This window comes from Nicotiana sylvestris, chromosome 5 (genome assembly GCF_000393655.2).
Source record: "Nicotiana sylvestris chromosome 5, ASM39365v2, whole genome shotgun sequence".
Taxonomy (NCBI): domain Eukaryota; kingdom Viridiplantae; phylum Streptophyta; class Magnoliopsida; order Solanales; family Solanaceae; genus Nicotiana; species Nicotiana sylvestris.
Genome location: NC_091061.1, coordinates 136,366,086 through 136,378,274, shown reverse-complemented (window position 1 = coordinate 136,378,274; position 12,189 = coordinate 136,366,086). Strand labels below are relative to the sequence as shown.

Sequence of the window (12,189 nt, the reverse complement as noted above, 5' to 3'; positions counted from 1 at the left end):
TATGACTTGTGTGCAAAATTTGAGGTCAATCGGACGTGATTTGATAAGTTTCGTCATCGAATGTAGAAGTTTGAAATTCTGAAGTTCCTTAAGCTTGGATTGGGGGTCGATTCATGATTTTAGCATTGTTTGATATGATTTGAGGCCTCGAGCAAGTCCGTAATGTATTTTGGGACTGGTTGGTATGATTGATTGGGGTCCCGGGGACCTTAGGTGAATTCCGGGTGGTTAACAGAATGAATTGGGGTTGGAAAGAATAGGTGAAGCAGTTGATATCTGGTATAACCGCACCTGCGAAGTTTTGGCCGCAGGTGAGGAGCCGTAGAAGCAGCCAAAGGGGCGCAGATGCGGTAGTGAAGGATGAAGGCTGGGCCCCCAGATGCGGTCAGGTCACTATAGAAGCGGGACCGCACCTGCGGAAGAAGGTTCGCAGAAGCAAAAATGGGTTGGGAGCCCCGGACTGCAGAAGCGGCAAATGGTCCGCACCTGCGGGACCGCAGAAACGGTCAAGAGACCGCAGGTGCAAAAGGACTGGAGGCAGTGAACTCTCTTTAAAAATCGAGTTTTGGTTCATTTCCACCCATTTTCACTTCGGGTTGGACGATTTTGGAGCTTTCGGAAGAGAGGTTTTCTACATCTATATCAAGGTAAGTTGTTCCCACTCATTAGACGTTAAATACATGGTTTTGTTATGGATTTGAGCGTGAAAATTTGTAGAAACTTGGGGTTTGAGGGAAAACCTAGAAAAATGATATTCTTGGATTTTAACCACGATTTTGGGTATGAAATTAAGAGAAAATCATATAGTTGAGGTCGTGAGTTCATGGGTAAACGTTATCTTCGAAAAATTTAGGAATCCGGGCACGTGGACCCGAGGGCAATTTTGTCAACTTTTCGATCGGGGTTAGGAATTGTTATAAATTGGATTGTAATGAGTAATTGAACATATATTAATGGATTTGCATAATTATTGGCTAGTTTTGGAGCATTGTTCATCGATTCGAGTCTTCGGAAGGGCGTGGAATGCCGGTTGTGGATCTTCCGAGCGTGGTGAGTCTCCTTTCTAACCTTGTAAGAGGGAATTGTCCCCATAGGTGAAATAATTGGTTATGTGCTCCTATTTGTGGGGGCTACGTATGCATGAGGTGACGAGAGTCCGTGCGTAGCTAAGTATGTTTGAGTTCGGATAGTCTAGGACCCAAAAACATGCTATAATTGGAATATTTGTAATCTTATTGACAGTTTGAATTACTTAAATCACGTCGAATTAGTAAATGAATTTCTAAAAAGATTAAACTTCATTTTCTTAAATTGTTAAAAGAGAATTGGCTTTCTTTGGATAATTGTTCCATGTTGACTCCTTGGTTGACTGTCTGTGTGTTTAATTTCGAAACGGGTCGAACGCCTCGGTAGATTAAATAGATGAATCTATGGTCTGCGCCATTCAACCCTCTAGCAGTGCATAGTTTAAATATTGTCGGATCGGGTCGTATGTCCTCGGAATGATTTGTGCATGCTTGTATTGCTTGCCTTGAGATTTATTGATATTGATATTTGCTCTCCCCAACTTGAGATAATTGAAAATTAATAGATTATAAATCCGGAGATTTTTAATATAAAAAGGAACTTTTACCTGTTCGTGACTTATTTGAAATTACTGTCATTCTTAATAAATCCATGATTACTCGTATTAGCACTAGTAAGTGTCGAAGTCAACCTCTCGTCTCTACTTCTTCGAGATTAGACGGGATACTCATTGGGTAATCGTTATTTTCGTACTCATACTACACTTGTTGTGTATTGTTGTTGCACAGGTTTATGTGTGGCTAGTGGCTTAGTGGCATAGCGGCATGGTTAATACGGAGACTTAGGCGAGTTGCATTTATCGAAACATTAGTAGCCAGTAGATTCTCCTTTAGAGTATTGTACTGTATTTTTATTTCTGTCCACTTGTATTTTGGATAGTTACTGTATTTTATTTCATTCCCTAGTAAATGATCATGCACTTGTGACACCGGGTTCTAGGATGTCTATGGAAGTAGTCAGTATTTTGAAATTGTTAAAGATATCATTATTTATTTAGTGCAATTTTATTCCTTATTATTTAAACGTATAAAAGAAGTGATTTCGAAAATATTTAAAACGAGAAGTTACTAGTTATTTGTTGTTGGCTTGCCTGGCAATGGTGTCCAGCGCCATCACGACCCTTAGTGAATTTTGGGTTATGACAATAAATATCTTAGTATGATGAATCTTTCTCCTAAGATAAAACGCCCTAGTCTGATGAACTTTCTCTGAGGATTGAAATCTTAGTCTGATGAATCTTTCTCCTAAGATACCAAAAAAACCTAGTCTGATGAACTTTCTTCTAGGAACGAAATGTTAGTATAATAAATCTTTCTCCTAAGATAACAAAAAAAACCTAGTCTGATGAATCTTTCTCCTAGGATAAACGTCTTAGTCTGATGAATTTTCTCCTAAGATAGAAGACCTAGTCTGATGAACTTTCTCCTAGGATCGAAATCTTAGTCTGATGAATCTTTCTCCAAAGATAACAAAAAAACCTAGTCTGATGAATCTTTCTCCTAGGATAAACGTCTAAGTCTGATGAATTTTCTCCCAAGATAGAAGACCTAATCTGATGAACTTTCTCCTAGGATAGAAATCTTAGTTTGATGAATCTTTCTCCTAAGATAACAAAAAAACCTAGTCAGATGAATCTTTCTCCTGAGGATAAACATCTTAGTCTGATGAATCTTTCTCCTAAGATAGAAGACCTAGTCTGATGAACTTTCTCCTAGGATAGAAATCTTAGTCTGATGAATCTTTCTCCTAAGATAACAAAAATGGACCTAGTCTAATGAATTTTCTCCTAGGATCGAAGTTTTAGTCTGATGAATTTTTCTCCTAAGATAAAAGACCTAGTCTGATGAACTTTCTCCTAAGATAGAAAACTTAGTCTAATGAATGTTTCTCCTAAGATAACAAAAATGGACCTAGTCTGATGAATTTTCTCATAGGATCGAAATCTTAGTTTGATGATTTTTTCTCCTAAGATACCAAACAAAAAAATAAAAAAACAAAAAAAAACATGTCTGATAAACTTTCTCCTATGATAAACGTTTAAGTCTGATGAATCTTTCTCCTAAGATAGAAAACATAGACTAATGAATTTTCTCCTAGGATAAATTTTTAAAAAAATAAGGGGGGGGAAGTTTGGATTTGAAAAAAAAGGGTCAATTTTTAGTTTTCCTAAGTTATCAATCTTTAGTTTTCTTGAAATCAGGGGTCCCGCCTGGAGAATAGGGTCAGCTTTTACTTTGGCAAGCTTAGTTTATAGTTTTTTGCAAGCTCAATCTCAAATCTAGGAGACACACTTCCTAGTTTGGTTTTTTCGGATTTTATTTCTTTAGGAGACGCACTTCCTAATTTTAGGTTAAAGGTTTTACCCCTAGAAGGCGTATTTCCTGGTCTGGGTCTTTCAGGTTATACTTTTTAGGAGACGCACTTCATAGTTTTGTTCATTCAAGTTTTACCCTAGGAGACGCACTTCCTATTCTGGGTCATTCAGGTTTTTTTTAGCAGACGCATTTGCTAGTCGAAATTTTCTTGGTTTTACTCATAGGAGACGAACATCCTAGTCGAGTCTTCAATTGCACCTTCATCAATAGCATAGGTGATTCATAGGTCTGCTAACAATTCACAAATCTTCCTAGTGCAAACTGGGGCAGAAAAGTTTCTTTTGTTTTGTCTGTTTTGTTGTAGTAACAGGCGCCCACCTGGAGAACGAGGGAATTCATTTCAAAGTTACTTCAAATTTTAAGTCAGTAGCAGGCGCCCACCTGGTGAACAAGGGAAGTCATTTCAGAATTCAATTCAAGTTAGAAGTTGCAGAAACTCGCGGCAAGAATGCGAGTCAATAGTCCGAGATGACCAACAGAAGTAGTCTCATTCCAGAATAAAAGAAAAAAAAAGAAGTGAATCCAAAATGCAGAAGCAGAGAAAGATGTGAACTGCTCAAGACGTGGCTGAAGTCACGAGCACGGCATGTCCGATTTTGATCCAAAGAAGCCACAGAAGAATGAATCAGCACCTGCAGCTAGCAAGCATCAAAGTTCAAATCAAAAGTCTGCATGGAGAACCATTCAAGACTCAAGATCAAGCTTCAGAAGACTTATAGATAGGAATCTTGTAACTCATAGCTGATAGGCTTGTTTAGTTCTTTTAGATTTTGATTTTTGGTGTAATAACAGGACCGTGGAAACCTCTACGGAACAGTGCCTCACTCGGCTATCTCATCCTCTCCACACACTCCATCACTTCATTCATTTCTGAACTATGCGTGGCCTGATTCCTTTATAGCCAGAGATATGTAGGCAGCTCAGATACCAGGGCTTAGTCACATTCTCTTTTCTTTTAGTTTTTGGCCTCTAAATAAGGGTCGGGTCAAAAAACATGTCTCATCGTTCTTTGGCTGGAAACTGTTCGTGTTTTCAGTCAAAGAAGGACAGCTGTAGCCATGTAATTTTTGATCTGCCACGTCTTCAAGCTCTATTAGCAGCTTCGCATATTTTATATATTTATTTGAGTTATTTGAATTTTTCAAGGATTCTAATATACTATTTTTATTGTTATTTTATTTAGTATTTAAAAAAAATCGAAAAACATAAAAATAGTTTCAAGTCTATTTAATTTAAGGTTAATTAGTACTTAATGTAGTAATACTATTTTCACCTATTTTTATCTATTTTTATTTTTATATAATCTTGAAAAATACCAAAAAATAGTTTCACAATATAATATTATTTATTTTAATTAATTAGAGTTAGTTATGTATTTTATAGTATAGATTTTACATTATTTGTAAAAAAAAAAAATTAATATTTTGGGTTGGAAAGGCCCAATTTCGGATAGCCCAAAACATTAAGCCCAATACCCTTTACACCCAAATTAAAACCTTTTAAAACCTCTAATTCCTTACCCTAGAGATCAGCTGCCCACCCCTAAAAAATCAGCAGCAAATACACACAAAAAGAACCCAACCGCACCCCACTTCTCTTCGGCATTCCCGCCGCAACTCCCAAAACACCAACGGCAGACCTAAGGCAATTCTAGCGGACTCCTCAAAAATGGAGATTTCTCAATCGTTGTTGGTCTCTAAATCAAGAAACAAGAGCCAATCTCTCGATCTCCTTGCTCTTTGACAAACACGGAAAGAAGAAAACACAGACTTAAATAAAAAAAGAGAACAAAACCTTGTGTACTTATGCGTTCTATTTTTCATAGACGTGGTTTGCGATAATCCCATGGCAGCTTGTTTCTGTATTAAACTATAAATATTTGAAAATCAAAATATTCCTTTATTTTAAAAAAATCAGTTGAGCTTAGTTCGGACAGAGTTCGAGTTCGAGGATGCGTCGAGGTTTTTCGGTCCGGGTTTTAACTCATGTATGGCTACTGTATTTGGAAAAGCTATCACCATTTGAGGTCAATTTTTTTCTCGGATTTAAAATTTCCTCTCTATATTGATCTTTGACGACGTCGTTACTGTGCTTCTGGTTCTGTTGCATTGCATGACGAATCTTTCACTTTAATTGAAGTTAATGTCATTTTTGTGTGTTTCTTACAAGAAATTTGGTTAAAAAACGATAAGAAGTTGGGGCATCTATTTGGGGTAGTTTCTGATTTGGATTTGAGACGAAAGAACCACTTAATAACAAGCAGTTGATCTTTGATTTTTTTTAGCTATTGAATTTGTTTTAAAGCTCTCATCCATTTATTCATTTGTTTATCTTATTTTGAAGAAATTGCACTTTAAGCGGTTATATTGCTCTTATTTATCTTGTTTGTCTTATTTTGAATCCGCTAGAAGCATGTTTAGGCCGCCCACGATGTTCGCGTATCAAAATTACGGGTTCCAAAATTAAGACAAAAGTATGCGTTCGCACAACTTTGGGTGAAACAATCTTAATAATAATAAAATATTTTTAATTGTATACGCGTTCGCGTGACACGAGTACGATTTAAAAATGAATATTCATAGAAAATGCTTTTGGCGCAACTTCGTCTATCATCGTGATTGTGTACACGTTCGCGTGATATAATTATGATTCTTTTAAAAATAAATCGAGGTATGCGTTCGCGCAACTTCGGCCAAATATTCTTAATATTAACAAAGCGTGATTAGTTATGTACACGTGCGTGACATGATTCTTGATGCGCCCATCGAAATGAGTACAAGTACGCGTAACTCGTTTTAGGATAATTTCTTAATTAAAAACGATAAAATGAAAAGCGCACATAGGTTCTAAAACACGTAATTAAACAATTTAATTAAGCCAGGTATGATTAAAGCGGTCGTGCTAAAACCACGGAACTCTGGAATGCCTAACACCTTCTCCCGGGTTAACAGAATTCCTTACCCGGTCTTCTGTGTTCGCAGACCATAAATAAGAGTCAATTTCCTCGATTTGGGATTTAAAATAAACTGGTAACTTGGGACACCATATATTATCCCAAGTAGCGACTCTGATCTAATAAAATAATCTCATTTCGATTATTATCACTTTAATTGGAAAAACTCTCTGCCCCTTTTGGGTAAAAAGGAGGTGTGACACCTACATATCCCTGGTATTACAGGAATCATGCCATGTGTAGTTCTGGACCCAACGGTGAATGCAGCCGATGGAATTGTTATAAGAATGGTAGTAAGTTTCGAAAAAGGTTCTTTTGCGGAGTTATGAAGGCGAATCTGAGTTGTGACGGATGTATCACATGGCAGGCATCTGAACGGTCATAAAGTAGAGGCGTGTAATTGATGGGGATCAGTTACGTTTGAAATAATAGCAAGGTGTGAATGGTATGAGCGGAAAATGGAGCGAACGTTACTCTCATTTGAAGAACAGTTACCTCTTGGATTTCCTGTAAAACTTAAAATACGATGCATGCAAGTGTATAGGTTACTGCGAAAATTGAAACATGATGCAAATTCCCTTTGGACCATGAAGGTTGTCTTGGGACAAAGAGGATGATGTCCTCAGACCATGACGTCCTGGGCCATGAATCATGAGATAGGGGATTCGCAGGCCATGAAATGATGTTCTCGGGCCATGAAAATAAAGCCTTTGAACCATGACGCCCTTGAATAATGATGTGTAGTATTGAGAGATCCTCTGGCCATGACATGGTGTCTTCAGCCTATGAGGATGATGCCTTCAGACTATAACACCTTTGGACAAATTGGCTATACATCGGCCCATGAAATGCAGAGACATGATACCAAAGGTGAGAACAAGACAAAGCTTAGTCTTGTGCATAGTTTTGGGGCAGAGCTTAGCCCCGAGAGAAGAAGATAATGCAAAGTCTAGAATAGGGCAATAATTATGCAGAGGGAGACAAAGCTTAATCTCACAAGAAGGCAATGCTTAGCCTTATGCAAATATGGAGGCAGGGCTTAGCCTCATGCAAGACTTGATACAAGGCTTAGTCTCATGCAAAGAGAAGGCAATACTTAGCCTTATACAAATAAGGAGGCAGGGCTTAGCCTCATGCAAGATTTGAGACAGGGCTTAGTCTCATGCAAAGAGAAGGCAGTGCTTAGCCTTATGCATATAAGGAGGCAGGGCTTAGCCTCATGCAAGATTTGAGACAGGGCTTAGTCTCATGCAAAGAGAAGGCAATGCTTAGCCTTATGCAGGTATGGAGGCAAGGTTTAGCCTCATGCAAGATTAGAGACAGGGCTTAGTCTCATGCAAAGAGAAGGCAGTGCTTAGCCCTACGTAAATATGGAGGAAAGGCTTAGCCTCATACAATATTTGAGACAGGGCTTAGTCTCATGTAAAGAGAAGGAAATGCTTAGCCTTATGCAGATATGGAGGCGGGGCTTAGCCTCGTACAAGATTTGAGACAGGGCTTAGTCTCATGCAAAGAGAAGGGAATGCTTAGCCTTATGCAGTGAACAAGTAACAGATAGGAGTAGAATATTTTTTAGCTGGAGATATATTTGCGTCTGATGGCCTGATTGTTATGAGGATAGTGACTTTGATATGTGTATATTTGTGAATACTCCCATTATGTTCACTATGCCTGCATCCAAAGAAAAATCGTGAGTTTTTTGGGGGGAGATTGGTCTGTGCCCTTGTCCGCTTGCTTTGCTTTGCTCTATTCTGGAAGCCCTGTTTGAGTTACCCTAGGTAACACCTGACGGCCATAGTCAAGTAAATCAGATGAACTAATGACTGTAACACTTTTAGAGACATTGTGGCTTCCTTGCATTAGAATTTTGAGGAGCAGAATTTTGAGGATCCTCCTCAAAATTCTGCCCCAGTTTGATCCTTCGGTCATTCTGTGTGGAACGGAGTTTTTTGGATCTATCCCGGAATTTTGAGAATCCTTTTCAAAATTCTGCCCTAGTTACATAACCAATTTTTGATTGTCTAGCATATGATGGCATCAGCTGGACTCGTTCCGGAATTTTGAGGGTCCTCCTCAAAATTCTGCCCCAGTTTCTGGTTCTGAGGGAAATGAAGATTTTATTAAGATATGACCGAACCCACAGGGCTACTTACATATCCCCTCTTAAACGGGAATCAGGTCAAGTGCAGTTCAGTTACATCAGATGAATGACTGTAAACTATCTAAACATAATATCTCTTAACTGCATCTGAATTGATAGGTTTTGGCCAAACTTCTCCATCCATTTCTACAAGTATGAGTGTTCCTCCTGTTAGCCCCCAGTGAATGTAAGGACCTTGCCAGTTTGGTGAAAAATTTCCTTTAGCTTCATCCTAATGCGGGAAGATCCGCTTCAACACCAGCTGCCCCGGTGCGAATTGTCTTGGTCTAACACTTTTGTTGAAAGCTCTGGACATTCTGTTCTAATAAAACTTACCTTAACATACTACGTTCATTCTTTTAACGTCTATGAGGGCTAGTTGCTCATAACGGCTCCTTATCCATTCTGCATCGTTGAGTTCGGCTTCTTGTATGATCCTTAAAGAAGGGATTTCTACTTCTGTTAGAATGACGGCTTTGGTACCATAAACCAGTAAATAGGGAGTTGCACTAGTTGATGGGCGGACTGTGGTACGGTACCCCAATAAGGCAAATGGTAACTTCTTATGCCATTGTTTGTGATTTTCTACCATCTTTCTTAGTATCTTCTTGATGTTCTTATTGGCAGCTTCCACAGCTCCGTTCATTTAAGGCATGTATGTTATAGAGTTTTTGTTCTTGATTTTGAAGGTTTCACACATGGCTTTCATCAGGTCACTGTTGAGATTGGTGGCATTATCAGTGATAATGGACTCTGGAACCTCAAATCGGCAAACAATATGATCCTTGACAAAATCTGCGATGACTTTATTGGTTACAGCTTTGTAGGATGCAACCTCTACCCATTTTGTGAAGTAATCGATGGCCACTAAAATGAACTGGTGCCCGTTAGAAGTAGTGGGCTCAATTGGACAGATGACATCCATTCCCCAGGCAGCAAAAGATCAAGGTGCACTTGTTACATTGAGCTCATTCGATGGTACCTCTATCATGTCTGCATGTACCTAGCATTGGTGGCATTTCTGGACGTACCTGATGCAATCTGTTTCCATGGTCATCCATAAATATCCAACTCTGAGTATCTTTTTGGCTAGAACAAAACCATTCATATGGTCCGCAAGTTCCGGCATGTATCACTTCAAGCAATCTGGAAGCCTCATTTGTGTCAACACACCTTAACAACCCCAGATCAGGAGTTCTTCTATACAAGGTCCCTCCGCTTTGGAAGAAGTAATTGGACAACCTCCGCAGTGTGTGTTTCTGAGTATGGTTTGTATGTTCTGGGTATTCTCCTTTTGCCAAGTATTCTTTGATGTAATGGAACCAAGGTTTTCCATTCATTTCTTCTTCAACATGTGCACAGTAAGCCGGTTGATTATGGATCCTCGCCGGGATGGGATTGATAAAATTCTTATCTGGATGTTGTATCATTGATGACAAGGTGGCTAGTGCATCTACAAATTCATTTTGAATTATGGGTACATGTTTGAATACTATCTTTGTGAACCTCTTCATCAATTCCTATACATGATACAAGTATGGTAGTATCTTGGTGTTTTTTGTAGCCCATTCTCCTTGAACCTGATGTACCAGAAGATCTGAATCGCCAATTACCAGCAATTCTTGTATATTCATATTGATGGCCAGATTGAGCCCCATGATGCAAGCCTCATATTCTACCATATTGTTGGTGCACGAAAACCTAAGCTTCATGGAGACCGGGTAATGTTGACCTGTTTCTGATACCAAAACTTCTTCAATGCCCACTCCTTTGAAGTTTGCAGTCCCATCAAAGAACATTCTCCAACCGTCATAGGCTTCAGCAATGTCCTCTTCTATGAACGATAACTTCTTCATCAAGAAAATACGTTTTGAATGGTTCGTATTCTCCTCCTACAGGATTCTCAGCAAGATGGTCTACCAATGCTTGTCCTTTGACCGCCTTTTGAGTTACATAGATTATATCGAACTCAGTTAACAATATCTGCCACTTGGCTAACTTTCCGGGTGGCATGGGCTTCTGAAAGATGTACTTCAGACGGTCCATCCTGGATATGAGGTATGTGGTATAGGCATAGAAGTAATGCCTCAATTTCTGAGTTGTCCAGGTCAAAGCACAGCTAGTGCGTTCCAGTAGAGAGTATCGTGCTTCATAAGGTGTGAACTTCTTACTCAAGTAGTATATGGCTTGATCCTTTCTTCCCGTCTCATCATGTTGTCCCAAATCACATCTGAAAGCTCCATCTAATACGGATAGATAGAGTAGAAAAGGTCTCCTAGGTTCAGGTGGGACTAGGACTGGCAGTGTAGACATGTATTCCTTGATTTTATCAAAAGCCTTCTGACAGTCCTCGGTCCAACTGGTTTCAGCATCTTTCCTCAACATTTTGAAGATGGGTTCACGTATTACCGTGGACTGTGCTATGGAGCGGCTGATGTAGCTGAGGCATCCTAGGAAGCTCATCACGTTCTTTTTGCTCTTTGGTGGTGGTAATTCTTGGATAGCCTTAACTTTGGACTAGTTTAACTCGATTCCTTGGTGGCTGACAATGAATCCCAATAGCTTGCCTGCAGTAGCCTGAATGCACATTTTGCGGGGTTCAATTTTAGATTATACCTCCTTAGCCTATCAAAGAATTTTCTCAAGTCTGCTATGTGATATGTGGCCCTCTTGGATTTGATGATGACACCATCAACATACACCTCTATTTCCTTGTGTATCATATCATGGAAGATGGTTTCCATGGCTCTCACATAAGTAGCCCCAACATTCTTTAGATCGAATGGCATGATCTTGTAGCAGTACACTCCCCACGATGTAATGAAAGTTGTTTTCTCTGTGTCTTCTTCGTCCATCCAAATCTGGTGATAACCCGCGAAGCAATCTACAAAGGATTGGAGTTCATGCTTAGCGCAATTGTCGATTAGGATATGTATATTTGGCATTGGGAAATCGTCCTTGGGACTTGCTCTGTTTAAATCCCGATAGTAAACACATACCTTGACGTTCCCATCTTTCTTCGAAACCAGTACAATGTTGGCTAACCAAGTTGGGTACTCAACTACCCTGAGGACTTTGGCTTTAATCTGCTTAGTGACTTCCTCCTTGATTTTCAAACTCATGTCTAGTTTGAATTTTCTGAGTTTCTGCTTCTCTGGCGGACACATTGGGTTGGTAGGCAACTTGTGAGCCACTATGGATGTGCTCAGACCGGTCATGTCGTCATATGACCATGCAAAAATATCCTCATATTCTTTCAGGAAACGAGTATACTCTTCCTTTTCTGACGGTGATAGGTGAATGCTTATGCGAGTCTCTTTGACGGTTTCGGGATCTCCCAAATTGATTGCTTCGGTTTCATCCAGATTGGACATAGGTTTGTTCTCAAAATTTTCAACTTCTCTGACAACTTCCTCAGGTATTTCATCCTCTTCTTCTGAGTCACTATCCTTATATTGCGTTGTCTCATTACATGTCACAGTCATCCGTTTATCAGGAAAAGTAATAATAACGCTGTAGAAAAAAATGTGAAAGATAATAATGAATACTAAATAGCAATGCCTTGATTAAAATTTGAAAATATCCAAAATAGGTACGGCTCGATGACTCCAGCAATTATTTTGAAATAAAATGCG

At 39.1% G+C, this 12,189-nt stretch overlaps 1 protein-coding gene across 1 annotated transcript; it reads right to left on the bottom strand.

Moving 5' to 3' along the window:
• Positions 1-9,522: 9,522 nt before the first annotated feature.
• Positions 9,523-10,939, bottom strand: LOC138869353 (uncharacterized). The gene is made up of 3 exons (XM_070146966.1): positions 10,451-10,939; positions 10,287-10,404; positions 9,523-10,007 (listed from the first exon to the last, which is right to left on the bottom strand). Exons 1-3 carry the CDS (start codon positions 10,937-10,939, stop codon positions 9,523-9,525), a joined length of 1,092 nt encoding a protein of 363 aa, XP_070003067.1.
• Between the last annotated feature and the right edge of the window lie 1,250 nt (positions 10,940-12,189).